Source organism: Oncorhynchus kisutch, unplaced genomic scaffold, assembly GCF_002021735.2.
Source record: "Oncorhynchus kisutch isolate 150728-3 unplaced genomic scaffold, Okis_V2 scaffold4050, whole genome shotgun sequence".
In the NCBI taxonomy this organism is placed as follows: domain Eukaryota; kingdom Metazoa; phylum Chordata; class Actinopteri; order Salmoniformes; family Salmonidae; genus Oncorhynchus; species Oncorhynchus kisutch.
In genome coordinates this window covers 97,446-112,752 of record NW_022265995.1, presented here as the reverse complement: position 1 = coordinate 112,752, position 15,307 = coordinate 97,446, and the positions used below count along the sequence as shown (strand labels likewise).

General features: G+C 39.8%; 1 protein-coding gene across 1 annotated transcript; it reads right to left on the bottom strand.

Annotated features, from left to right (window-relative positions):
• Positions 1–927: 927 nt before the first annotated feature.
• On the bottom strand, positions 928–11,732 carry LOC116373439 (zinc finger protein 558-like; the record flags this gene model as incomplete). The annotated part of the gene is made up of 5 exons (XM_031822045.1): positions 11,595–11,732; positions 10,407–10,645; positions 3,793–4,041; positions 1,269–1,655; positions 928–1,016 (listed from the first exon to the last, which is right to left on the bottom strand). Coding segments are annotated over exons 2-5 (828 nt in total), but the record flags the coding sequence as incomplete, so codon positions are not given.
• Between the last annotated feature and the right edge of the window lie 3,575 nt (positions 11,733–15,307).

Below are 15,307 nucleotides of genomic sequence, written 5' to 3'. Positions count from 1 at the left end.
ATTAGCTAAAATGCTAAAGTACAAGTTGATGCATTTCTATGTTTTGTAGTAAAAAAGATGGAGAAAGATCATTTACAATGACATTCTATAATGCTCCCTTTCCTCTGCACGGTTAACACAGTGAGAAAAAATATATGATTACAATAGAGTGTTTCACTGTTACCACTTCCTTTATGAGATGAGAATGAGGTGATGTAGTGACTCATCTTGGCTGGTCTGAGACAACTGACGATGCTTTTCACCTTTATGGATACATTGATGTGTTTTTAAGGTGGCCAATCGGGAGAAACTCTTCCCACAGTCAGAGCAGGAGTAAGGCTTCTCTCCTGTGTGTATTCGCTGGTGACATTTTAAGTGGATCTGTTGGGAGACACTCTTCCCACAGTCAGAGCAGGAGTAAGGCTTCTCTCATTTATGTATACATTGGTGTATTTTTAAGATGCCCTGTTGGGAGAAACTCTTCCCACAGTCAGAGCAGAAGCAAGGCTTCTCTCCTGTGTGTCCTATTGGGTGAACTTTTTGCTCAGTTGACGTTGTGTAGCACTTCCCACAGTTAAAGGAGATAAGCCTTACTCCTGCTTTATGTATATGTTTGTGTATTTTTAAGTTGCCCTGTTGGGAGAAACTCTTTCAACTGTCAGAGCATTAGTAAGGCTTCTCTTCTGTATGTATAAGTTCATGTCTTTTTAAGTTGCCCAGTCGGGAGAAATTCTTTCCACAGTCAGAGCAGGAGTAAGGCTTCTCTCCTGTGTGTGTTCTCTGATGAATTTTTAGGTTAGTTGATGATGTGAAGCATTTTACACAATTAGCGCAGGCATAAGGCTTTTCTCCTGTGTGTGTTCTCTGATGACTTTCAAGACCAGAGTATGTTGTGAAGCATTTTACACAATCAGAGCAGGAGTAAGGTTTCTCTCCTGTGTGTGTTCTCTGATGAACTTTCAGGTCATTTGATGTTGTGAAGCATTTTAAACAGTCAGAGCAGAAGTAAGGCTTCTCTCCTGTATGTATACGTTCATGTGTTTTTAGGTGGCCCAGTCGAGAGAAACTCTTTCCACAGTCAGAGCAGGAGTAGGGCTTCACTCCTGTATGCATACGTTCATGTGCTTTTAAGTTGCTCAGTAGAGAGAAACTCTTCCCACAGTCAGAGCAGGAGTAAGGCTTCTCTCCTGTATGTATACGTTCATGTGTTTTTAGGTGGCCCAGCCGAGAGAAACTCTTTCCACAGTCAGAGCAGGAGTAAGGCTTCTCTCCTGTATGTATACCTTCATGTGTTTTTAGGTGGCCCAGTCGAGAGAAACTTGCCCCACAGTCGGAGCAGGAGTAAGGCTTCTCTCCTGTATGTATATGTTCATGTCTTTTTAAGGTGTCCAGTCGTGAGAAACTCTTTCCACAGTCAGAGCAGAAGTAAGGCTTCAATCCTGTATGTATCCGTTCATGCACTCTCTGATGAACTATCAGAACCTTTAATGTTGTGAAATCCTTGCCACAGTCAGTACAGGAATACAGATTCTCTCCTAAGTGTATTTTTAGGTGTATTTTCAGCTTTGATAGAAATGAGAAAATCTCCCCACAATGTGGGCAGTGGTGAGACCTCTTAGCTCTGTGATCTTCCTGCTGTTGCTCTCTGAATGTAGATAATGTCTCTCCATGGTTTCCTGTGTGAACATCATCAGAAGAATAATCAGTTGGTGTCATATACAGTACCAGTCCAAAGTTTGGACACACCTACCCATTCCAGGGTTTTTCTTTATTTTGACTATTTTCTACAATTGTAGAATAACAGTGAAGACATCAAAACTATGGAATCATGTAGTAACCCCAAAAACTGTTATATTTTAGATTCTTCAAAGTAGCCACCCTTTGCCTTGATGACAGATTTGCACTCTTGGCATTCTCTCAACCTAGCTTCACCTGGAATGTTTTACCAACAGTTTGAAGGACTTCCCACATATGCTGAGCACATGTTAGCTGCTTTTCCTTCACTCTGCGGTCCAACTCATCTCAATTGGGTTGAGGTCTGGGGATTGTGGAGGCCAGGTCATCCGATGCAGCGCTCCATCACTCGCATTCTTGGTCAAATAGCCCTTACACATCCTGGAGGGGTGTTTTGGATCATTGTCCTGTAGAAAAAACAAATGATAGTCCCACTAAGCCCATACCAGATGGGATGGTATATCGCCTCAGAATGCTGTGGTAGCCATGCTGGTTAAGTGTGACATTCTAAATCAATCACAGACACTGTCGTCACCAGCAAAGCACCCCCACACCGCCTCCTCCATGCTTCACAGTAGGAACCACACACGCAGAGATGATCCGTTCACCTACTACTCTGCGTCTCACAAAGACACAGCGGTTGGAACCAAAAATCTCATATTTGGACTCATCACACCAAATTACAGATTTCCACTGGTCTCATGTCCATTGCTCATGTTTCTTGGCCCAAGCAAGTCTCTTCTTATTGGTGTCCATTAGTATTGGTTTCTCTGCATCAATTCAACCATGAAGGCCTGATTCACGCAGTCTCCTCTGAACAGTTGATGTTGAGATGTGTCTGTTACTTGAACTCTGTGAAGCATTTATATGGGATGCAAATTCTGAGGCTGGTAAATCTAATGAACTTACCCTCTGTCGCAGAGGTATCTCTGGGTCTTCCTTTCCTGTGGCGGTCCTCATGAGAGCCCAGTTTCATCATAGTGCTTGATGGTTTTTGAGACTGCACTTGAAGACACTTTCAAAGTTCTAGACATATTCCACATTGACTGGCCTTCATGTCTTAAAGAAGATGGACTGTCATTTCTATACCACCCCTACAGTGTCACAACACAACTGATTGGCTCAAACGCATTAATAAGGCACTTCCACAAATGAACTTTTAATAAGGCACACCTGTTAATAATTGAAATCTATTCCAGGTGACTTCTTCATGAAGATGGTTGAGAGAATGCCAAGAGTGTGCAAAGTTGTTATCAAGACAAAAGGTGGCTACTTTGAAGAATCTCAAATATATTTTTATTTGTTTAACACTTTTTTGGTTACTACATAATTCCACATGTGTTATTTAAAAGTTTGTTTTCACTATTATTCTACAATGTAGAAAATAGTAAAAATTAAGAAAAACCCTGGATTGAGTAGGTGTGTCCAAACTTTTGACTGGTACTGTCCATGTCAATCAAATTTATATTATGAAGCCCTTTTTACATCAGCAGTTGTCACAAAGTGCTTTACAGAAACCCAGCCTAAAATCCCTAAAGAACAAGCAATGCAGGTGTAAAGCACAGCGGCTAGGAAAAATTCCCTAGAAAGAAGGAACCTAGAAGAAATGTAGAGAGGAACCAGGCCCAAAGGGGTGACCAGTCCTCTTCTGTCTGTACCGGGTGACATACGTATTCATATCAGTAGGCTGTACAATACAGGGGAATAAAACTATTCTAAAAGTGGGTAAGAGATGAAAGCTAAAAAGGGGAGTGTCATCCTCCACTTACTATCACAAGGGTTAGTAACTACACAGACGAATTTCATATCATCCTCCACTCACTATCACAAGAGTTAGTAACTACACAGACTCATTTCATAGAACTTTAAAACACTGGCAGTTTGTCTACTTCACTTCTTTAGTCTACACTCTGATCACTCCAGACAGCCCAGTGAATAAAACAAATGCTGGCAATACTGGTGTCAAACCATGCAAGTCTCAGTAGCATGAAATAACATCTGCCTTCTCATTGAAACAGTTCTACTGCAACTTTTCATACACAGTGGGAAGTTGGAATAAATAACAGAACCTCCTCTTACCATGAGAAACAGATTTCCCAATCTTCTCCTCCTCTTCTTCATCTTTAATGATGACATTCAGTTCCAGTGTTTGACTGCAGTCTTCCAGCTTCACTGATGCCATCTCTGGATCCTGCAGTGCAAACTGGGCTCCTCTGTCACAATCAGGACCCAGTGACTGAAGGTTTGGACTCAGTGTGGAAGGAGAGAGGCAGGCTGGGTTTGTCGTCACTGTTGATGTTACCGGCCCCAGACTTAATTCTAGCCGTCCTATAGTAACAATGAGAAACAGACAACAAAAAGTTAGTCTTGACATTTATGGCACTTTCTTTATCCTCAAAAAATATATTATATTTCTTCTTGTTCAATGATCTAAAACAGTGCTTGACTTGGACTGAAATAGGTCCCGGTACTGTTTATATTTGTATTCATTTTATTTAACCTTTATTTAACCAGGAAGGGCTCATTGAGATTTAAAAATCTCTTTTTCAAGAGCATCCTGGCCAAGATAAGCAGCACCAGGTCATTACAAAAATTACAGACAGACATGAAAAACTACAAGTAATCTAGTAAAAACCATTGAATTCACAAGAGTATAACAAAATCAAACACAGCTAATTAAAAACAGTGACAGGTCAGGGAATCAGTCTCAAAATCCTTCATCAGCGATTTAAAAACACCAATCGGGACAAGTTCTTCCAGTTTAAAAGTATTTTGTAAGGCGTTCCAAGACGATGGCGCAGAGTACATAAAAGTCCTTTTACCAAATTCAGTTCGGACATTTGGAACAGTTAGCAGGATAAAGTCCAGTGAACGAAGAGAGTACCCACCACATTTCTGAACCATAAAAATGCCCAAATAAAAAGGTAGTAAATCCAAAATCGCTTTGTAAGGAGCTCCACAATACTGTTGAGCTAATATTCTATAAGAGGAACATGAGCTCAAACAGTAGAAATTTGAGGTGACGGTACTCAGCTCCGGTGAGTTCCTGTCCAAGTCAAGAACTGATGTCATTTCAAAAGATCTGGTAGCTAAGCATTGACAACAAAACATTAACGAATTGATATTAGACAAAGTACACACTTTAAAATTAGTCTACACAACATAAATTAAGCTACACAATGTAAGTGCACTTAAACTATAGTAGATTTCCCAAATTCACATTGTTTTAGGCAGCACTATGTGCTATTTTCCTAAATAACCTTGTCTTCACTTTATTATTTCAATCAATTGTATTTCCTGTCCACACCATAGTAACATTTATAGACACATAAAGAAACAACTGAATGTGTCTGAATATTAGTACACATGTAGAAAACTGATGATCATTACATTCAGCTTCAAACCTGTAGTAAGACCGTGAAATTGTCTCTGCATTGTCTTTTGGCATTCTGTACTACTGGAACCCCGGCAACCTCAATCTGCCTTTCTCTCACCTGACACCTCAGATCTCCAGCCCCATTGGCACCCCCACAACTAACACACATAACTTTCTCCACGATACCACACATTCCTTCATCTCATGACCTCCTACACACTTCTCACATCTAGGCATCTCACTCCTACACACTGCTGCAACAGGCCCATTAACCTGACACCTAAAACACTGTAGTATTTACAGAACAAAAGCGCCCACAGGATAACTGACACTTCCTACCTTGACCTTATCTGGCAGAGACTCTGCATCAAAACATCAGCATGACAGATGTCTTCTGTTTCCTCACGCTCTACACCGGATCTACGTCTCACCAAATGGCGGGTGTCACAGACACCTGGAATCTTCTATTTCAACTGCTCCACCTCAACACTTTAAACTTGTTATCACTCCTTTCAATGCCGCCATGTCCCATCCAACCTGACAGAGCTTGAGACGACCTTACAGAGAAGGGAGATACTCCCCAAATACAGGTGTGCCAAGATTGTAGCGTCATACCCAAGAAGATTCGAGGCTATAATCGCTGCAACAAAGTACTGAGTAAAGGGTCTGAATACTTGTATAAATGTAATAAAAATTTCCATTTTTATATTTAAAAAAATAAAGGGAACACTAAAATAACACATCCTAGATCTGAATGAATGAATGAAATATTTTTATTAAATACTTTTTTCTTTACATAGTTGAATGTGCTGACAACAAAATCACACAAAAATTATTAATGGAAATCAAATGTATCAACCCATGGAGGTCTGGATTTGGAGTCACACTCAAAATTAAAGTGGAAAACCACACTACAGGCTGATCCAACTTTGATGTAATGTCCTTAAAACAAGTCAAAATGAGGCTCAGTAGTGTGTGTGGCCTCCACGTGCCTGTATGACCTCCCTACAACGCCTGGGCATGCTCCTGATGAGGTGGCGGATGGTCTCCTGAGGGATCTCCTCCCAGACCTGGACTAAAGCATCCGCCAACTCCTGGACAGTCTGTGGTGCAGTCTGTGGATGGAGCGAGACATGATGTCCCAGATGTGCTCAAATGGATTCAGGTCTGGGGAATGGGCGGGCCAGTCCATAGCATCAATGCCTTCCTCTTGCAGGAACTGCTGACACACTCCAGCTACACGAGGTCTAGCATTGTCTTGCATTAGGAGGAACCCAGGGCCAACCGCACCAGCATATGGTCTCACAAGGGGTCTGAGGATCTCATCTCGGTACCTAATGGTAGTCAGGCTACCTCTGGCGAGCACATGGAGGGCTGTGCGGCCCCCCAAAGAAATGCCACCCCACACCATGACTGACCCACCGCCAAACCGGTCATGCTGGAGGATGTTGCAGGCAGCAGAACGTTCTCCACGGCGTCTCCAGACTCTGTCACGTCTGTCACGTGCTCGTTGTGAACCTGCTTTCATCTGTGAAGAGCACAGGGTACCAGTGGCGAATTTGCCCATCTTGGTGTTCTCTGGCAAATGCCAAACATCCTGCACGGTGTTGGGCTGTAAGCACAACCCCCGCCCGTGGACGTCGGGCCCTCATACCACCCTCATGGAGTCTGTTTCTGACCATTTGAGCAGACATGCACATTTGTGGCCTGCTGGAAGGCACTTTGCAGGGCTCTGGCAGTGCTCCTCCTGCTCCTCCTTGCACAAAGGCGGAGGTAGCGGTCCTGCTGCTGGGTTGTTGCCCTCCTACGGCCTCCTCCACGTCTCCTGATGTACTGGCCTGTCTCCTGGTAGCGCCTCCATGCTCTGGACACTACGCTGACAGACACAGCAAACCTTCTTGCCACAGCTCGCATTGATGTGACATCCTGGATGAGCTGCACTACCTGAGCCACTTGTGTGGGTTGTAGACTCCGTCTCATGCTACCACTAGAGTGAAAGCACCACCAGCATTCAAAAGTGACCAAAACATCAGCCAGGAAGCATAGGAACTGAGAAGTGGTCTGTGGTCACCCCCTGCAGAACCACTCCTTTATTGGGGGTGTCTTGCTAATTGCCTATAATTTCCACCTGTTGTCTATTCCATTTGCAAAACAGCATGTGAAATTTATTGTCAATCAGTGTTGCTTCCTAAGTGGACAGTTTGATTTCACAGAAGTGTGATTGACTTGGAGTTACATTGTGTTGTTTAAGTGTTCCCTTTATTTTTTTTGAGTAGTGTATAAACACATTATATACACATGCTGTAAAATGTCTAAAAAAATGTTGTTTTTTTTGTTGTCATTGTGGAGTATTGTGTGTAGATTGGTGAGGCAAACAAACAATTTAATATATTTTAGAATAAGGCTAAAATGTAACAAAATGTGGAAAAAGTCACGGGATCTGAATCGTTTCCCAATGCACTGTATGCTGAATCCTTTCAGCAAGGTTGCTTCCCCTCCTCTCTAAGGAGTGTTTTACTCTCATTCTGAAGTTGGATAATCACCAACAAAATGTGAAAGTTCAGACCGATTTCTCTTCTGAACTCAGACTCCAAAATTAGTGCTAAGGCCTTAGCAAGGAGATTGTGTATTAGATACGGGAGAACTCCATCCAAAGACCAAAATGGCGTTGTGAAAATCATCAAGATTTTCACAATGTGAGGAGAGTACTAATACTGCCATACTCTCACTTGATGAAGAGAGTTGAGTGGTCTTATTTCAAGTGCTTAAGAGATTTGGGTTTGGGGACTACTTCTGTAAATGGAATAAGATATGATATACAGACCCCACTACAGATGTTGCCACGAATAACTTGTTTTCACAACCTTTTAAGCTTTTTCAGGGGACGAGACAAGGATGTCCGGCCAGTCCAGGACTCTTTCTTTTAGCTATAGAACCTTTTGCCATTTCAGTAAGGGCCCACCGGTCAATTAGTGGAATTAAAACAGATTTTGAACATTGAGTGGACCTGTATGCTGATGACACCCTCTTATTCCTAACAGATCTAAAGAACTCTTCCCTCTCCAATTGAATTAATAACTTGTCCGTTTTGGGGGGTTTAAAGCTAATAAAACCAAATCTTCCATCCTTTTCCTCAACAAAAAAAGATACTGAATCCAGTTTTACAGCATCTATTTGTGAATACAGAACAAGGTTTCACATATCTTGGTATTAAAAATCACACCAGAAATTAGCTTCCTGAGCTCAACAAATTATGAACCCATGGTAACGAGTGTAACATAATGCATCAACAGATGGACATCATTGCCTTTATCTATTACTGGTAGAATAAATATAATTAAGATGAATATTCTGCCCAAATGTCTTTATCGATTTCAATCAATTCCTCTGGCTCCACCAACTTTATTTTCCCCAAAGATCTGAAAGATACCTGGAGCAACAGAAAACAAAGGCTTAGACTTCCTCTTCTTTATCTGGCCATTGACAGAGGGGGGTTGCAACATACAGTGGTATTACTGGGCTGCACAAATTAGAGCTGCAATGTTTTTGTTCTCCAGGAAACAATACCTACCCTGGCTGCACATGGAAATGATATCCACAACAGGCTTAACATTGAAGAACACTACTAAATCCCTTTGTTAAAAACACCAACTATATGCCACAAAGTACAGCAATATCTGGGTGAATCCCCGGTATTATCCAGTTTTACACCCATTTGGTGTGATGACAATTTCACAGCTGGTAAAACTGATTGGGGTTAAAAGAATGGACAAGAAAATGACTAAAACAACAAAAGGGCTCAAGTCATTTGAAGAACTAAAGGGAAGATTTAATTTACCACAAAGCATTTTTTCAAATACTTACAATTGAGAAGCTTTTCCATTCTAAAACAATCAGACCTAGAACCTCTTTTGACCACTTTAGAAACGCTCTCTGTTAATGAGTGTTATGGGAGAGGTCACATGACGTCATTATATTGGAAAATGGTAGCTACTCGTAAAGACAACACTGATAGTAAGAGACTTCAGTGGATACAAGATATGCAGGAAGATATTTCAGCAGAGGACTGGGGTATGATATGCTGTAGAGCTCAGATACAGACAATAAACACCCGCCTGAGATTTTTGCAATACAATTGGACAATGAGAACATATATCACCCTTGTTAAGCTCCACAAATTTGACCACAATACCCCAGACCTGTGTGCTAAATGTAACACACATTTAGGCACCTTGTATCATTGCCTGGAGAAATGCGCTGAGATACAAACATTTTGGAGCTCAGTACTGCGCTACATCTCTGAGATGACCTCTACCCCAATACCACTAATCCATAAACTATGCCTCCTAAATCTTTACCCAGAGAATATCTCTTTACATAGGAGAGAAAATAAAAATGGTTGACCTCTGTCTATTACAAGCTAGACGTTCAATTGCTCTCCACTGGAAGTATGTCAGTTCCCCCTCACTTGGTCATTGGTTAAAATAATTCACATCAAGCCTGGTTTTTGAAAAATGTACTTATATAGTGAAGAAGAAAGCCCCAGAGTTTCATTATATTTGGGATCTGTTTAATGAGTTTTTGCAAACTGATGATATTGTAGAAGCATTGGAACTGTAAATCTGTATATTCTCTATATTTTATGTGAATATTGGCTCTAGTCGAAGCGTAATCTGCATTATCTACAACTGTATATTATACTTTATTTATTTATATTCTTGGATTTCTTTATGTTTGGTTGTTATGTTTTCATCTCTCTTTGGGTTGGGGGGTGAAAAGAGAAAATACAATTGTATTTATGTAATTGTTCTACTTGGAACTAATTAATATATGTGAGAGAGGCCCCTCTGAATCAGAGAGGTGCGGGGGGCTGCCATAATGGACATCCACGTCTTTGGCGCCCGGGGAACTGTGTAAAAAATACATATTTTTACTTTGTCAGCAAACTTTCGGTTACTGGCACAACGCTCTAACCACTAGGCTACCTGTAAGTATTCATATAAGTAGGCTGTGCAATGCAAAAGGGGAATACAACTATTCTAAAAGTATCTCAAGGTTTGTTTCATAGAACTTTAAAACACTGGCAGTTTGTCTACTTCACCTCTTTAGTCTCCTCTCTGATCACTCCAGACAGCCCAGTGAATAAAACAAATGCTGACAATACTGGTGTCAAACCATGCAAGTCTCAGTAACATGAAATAACATCTACCTTCTCATTGAAACAGTTCATCATGAAACAGTTCTACTGCAACTTTTCATACACAGTGGGAAGTTGGAATGAATAACACAAACTTAGTTAGATAGAACCTGCTCTTACCATGAGAAAGAGATTTCACAATCTTCTCCTCCTCTTCTTCATCTTTAATGTTGACATTCAGCTCCATTGTTTGACTGCAGTCTTCCAGCTTCACTGATGCCATCTCTGGATCCTGCTGTAAAAACTGGGCTCTACTGTCACAATCAGGACCCAGTGACTGTAGGTTTGGACTCAGTGTGGAAGGAGAGAGGCAGGCTGGGTTTGTCCTCACTGTTGACGTTACCGGCCTCAGACTTAATCTGAGTCAGCCAGTAGTAATAAAGAGAAACAGACACAAAAGTTATTGTCTTGATAGTTCTGGCACTTAATTTATAATCCAAAAATATTGTTTATATTTAGCTGCAGGAGTGCCACAATACTGTTTAACTAATATTCTATAAGAGGAACATGAGTTCAAACAGTAGGAATTTGAGGTAATGGTACTCAGCTCTGATGAGCTCCTGTCCAAATCAAGCACTGATCTCATTTCAATAGATCTGGTAGCTAAGCATTGGCAACAAAATATTAATGAATTCACATTAGACAAAGTATATACTTTAAAATTAGACTACACAACTTAAATTACTTAATCTATAGTAGATATCCCCTATACACATAAACGCATAAATGACCCAAAAAACATTTTGTACAAGATATGGTTGTAGGCAGCACTATGTACCATTTTCCTGAATAACCTTGTCTTCACTGTATTATTCCAGTCAAAAACCAAAAGTATTTCCGTTCACACCATAGTAACATGTATAGATAGACAGATACAACTGAATGTCTCTGAATACTAGTTCACATGTAGAAAACTGATCATCATTACATTTAGCTCCAAAACAGTAGCGCAACCGTAAAATTGTCTCTCTTGCTGCACCCTCACTGCCTGCACTGATGTGCGTTAATGCAGACCGAGGGGGAACCGCCATTTTACCACCTCGTGAATTTTACACAAAACCAAAAACGAACCCAGAAATCTCCTTTATGAAATTACCTTGACGAAATGAGATAATGTTACATCCACTCAGAGACTAACTTTAACCCAAAGTCTCTATGTGACTTGTAAACAAGTTATCACGTTCACTCACGCTGTTTGACACCAAAATAGCACATAAAACCTTCACCAAACGAGATAATACCTTGACGTATTTGTTACCTAGCATGTTATTACATGTTCTTTAGATATTAGAACGTGCTATTACATACCAGTAGTAATATATTAGAAACGGACACATCGACTGCACAATTCTGACGTATCCTTTATTCTGAAGAATGATGCGCGCCTGCGCGGAACTTCCTGTTCCCCCACTGCCAGTTTCTAAACCCAGAGACGTAAAAACGCGAGACTTCAGAGAACGCTTGGGAAGCAGAACAAGCCGGGGTTTGAGAAGTCAATGAGAGAAGTGAACAATTTTGATACTTTTGCAGCGGCTAATGGGGATCCTAATAAATACCAAAAAGATTCTGTCGTCACACAGTTGATACATGGCCATTATTTTATCAATTTCATAACTGCAGTGGCTTATTCACTATAGCTCACACTGCATATCATATGTATCCTAGCATCACTAGTGGTTAGAGCGTTGGGCTAGTAGCTGAAAAGTTGCTGGATCGAATCCCCGAGCTGACAAGGCTCAAATCTGTCGTTCTGCCCCTGCACAATGCAGGTAACCCACTGTTCCTTAGTAGGCCGTCATTGAGGTCATTTTAAAAAAATCGCATGAGAAGCCAGACCGATTCAAAGCCATGTAATTAATACTATTTTGATTGATTGTCACAGAAACGAAAATAGATATAAAAGTCTAGCATAAAATCGATCAAATATCATTTACAACGTTTAAATAACCAATTCACAGAAACATCAAACTATGTATGATTCACTCTGTAAATGTCTAGTAGACTTTTACAACCTTTGCTTTGAGTAGAAATTCCCGTTTTGATTTGATAGAAATACAGAAAATATCAAATATTGCATTTAAAGATGAAGAAATCAACTCATTCAGTGATTGTTTCTTGAAAAAAGTGAGAATATGCATTTATTTAAATTACCTTAAAATAAATGTTAATTTCAAGTGCAATTTGTTCTATATGAAGTTAGACAATGTTTACATAAAGTTGTACAATGTTTACAATCTTAAATCGTATGCCAAATCAATGTTTGCATTTTTAGTGCAACAGGTCCACATTTTAAAGTAGTTACAAGGAACAACAGTCATTTATTTATACGTCTCTAATTTAACAGAAAAATAGGCCCCTTACAATAATGTTCTATTTTGGCTTTGTTGAAGTCCTTCATTGTCATCCCCAGACAAGCTAAATGGAACCATCTCTGGCACACAGAGCGTTCTATCTGCAGTATTAAAAACATAAAACTGGGTTATGTTGATTTACATGTAAACAACAGTTCTGGAATACCCAAATTCTGTTACATGTTTTTGCAATTAGGAACCATTTCAAATTGAAATGAATTTTTGTTCAATTGCTAAATTGACTTTAAATGACATGCATTTGACCAGAACCCTGATAGAAGCACACTTAACTGAGATGTTCATCATAGTTGAGTATTCAGCCAATATAAATCGTATAGTAGAAAAGGCACACATTTGCAAAAAACGTATAAAACATTACAATAATGGCATCTTATAGATTTGAAATATTTCTATCAAATCAAAACTGGAATTTATATTAGAAACAAAGGTTGTAAAAATATGCTAGACATTTATAGAATAAATCATATCTAGTTTGATGATTATGTGACAAAGGTTGAATTAGTTATTGATTTAAACAGCTTTACATTGCATTTAAGATTTATATATTTCTATTAAATCAAAACTGGATTTTTTTATTCAAAACGAAGGTTGTAAAAGTATCCTAGACATTTAAAGAATAAACCATATCTATTTTTATATTTCTGTGACAATCAATGAATTAGTTACAGATTTGTACAATTATTAAGGGCTTTTTGCAAATGTCTGCTTAATGTCTGCTGATTGTCTGCTTAATGTCTGCTGATTGTCTGCTGATTGTCTGCTTAATGTCCGAATGTGTGAATATAAAAGCAACTTTACCTCGGGAGTAGGCAGATTATCTTCTTCAAACAACAGTAAAACTGATTGACTTTCTTCCTTCTATCCATCTACTACACGGTTTAGTGCTCCAACCACTCCTGGAATCTTCTGCTCAAGACGATGAACCTCAATATATAACAAAACCCCAGATATAACACCCTTTAATCGCTGCCCTGCTCCGAAAAACACAATGCTTTCTCCTTCTGCTCTTCTGAGATGCATGAAATCAATACACAACCACTACTGGTCACTCTGACTGACTACCTTTCCTAATGGCTCCTTCACCATCTTCCTGGCCTCAAATGATCTCCCCAAAATACAGACTTGTTGATGAATCGCGCTCCAAAAGAAACCGATGTTCGTTTACAATATCACAACAGAATGTATTACAATGTATAACCGTCATGCCTCAAAACTGGGAGAAAGAAGCAAGTCATTCACCCGCCATTTGTTCCTCAAGACCGTAACACAACGACACGCGGATAATTGTAAGCATCAACATTTTTAAAAACGTTTGTAATTTGATACAGTTGCTATATTAATGATCCGTTTCCATTAATGTCGCAAACTATTATTTCTCTAGGCTAACATGAGAAACTCTGCTTGGATACTTGCATGCTAGCTAACATTAACACTAACTTAGTTGCTCTAGTAGGGTCATGTCCCTCTGGCCAGGATAAACAAAGCGGCAATGTTGTGTATTGTATATTTTCGTAGCTGAATCAGAATTAGTTAGGTAACATAGATGTTCTATTTACTTTATACTTGTCATTAGAATGTTTTCTTTTGGACTATACTGTTGGCAGTTGCATTTTCCTATCTCCTCTAGGGAAAAGTCACTTGGGGCTGTTGTAGTTTTTGTTACATATAGAGACAGATATGACACTATTGAGCAAAGATAGGTATACATTAGACCACAAACAGAAAGCGGACAGGAAACCAAAGATTAAACAGACATAAGTGTAATGGCCGAAGCCATACGTGCTTTACTGTGCATAAGGGCTTAGGGCAAAGAGGAGGAGGTGACCCTTAAATACATTATCTATTATGGAAGGAGCAGGACATCATTATAAAGATTAGATAGAGAGGGTAAAGGCCATAAGTGCTTAGGGTAAGATAGATATACATTAATTTTAGGACATGAGAGGGTCCTGCCACCATTGTAATCTAATCAAGAGCGGATACAGGCGTTATTAGGCATGAACATGGAAGAAGCCTGGACTGAAAGATAATGGTGACCGATGACTTGAGGGAAGTAACTTCATTAACATATGGAATGGACTCATATACTGTGTGTGTATAAAGACAGAGCCAGTGCTCTGGGAAAGTGTGTGTTCTGCGGACCATCTAGGCTTCTGATATGTTTGTATTAAAAGCCTATATTGAATTCACAAGTTCTTGTAAGTGTTATATTTTGAAATGATTCTCTACGACAGGGCCCAGAGAGGGGAGAGGTTAGGCTTGTCTTTTACATGTCTGGTAATAGGAAGAATATCAGAAAGGGAGAATTCAGGTTTGAACATTGTCTTCATCATGAATTTCTCTCTGAAACCATGTGAAGGGCTCCACAATGTCTGAATTTTGAGATAGTATATGACCTAGAGGCTCACTCATCCATGGGTGGGGTGTATTTGAGATGGGAGTATCTAAAGTAGACAATTGATATATGCCATTGGATGAGGTAATGTTTTGGTAATATGAAGTACCAAGAACGAGAAGTAGAACCTCATCCAAGACACCAAACTGAACGATAATTTATAGCTAATGCTATCTGGCTATGGGATAATCCTCTTTCAAGTAAAAGGTCTTTGTGAAGTTCCTGAGATCTGTGGTTCGTCATGTGAGTTGAGA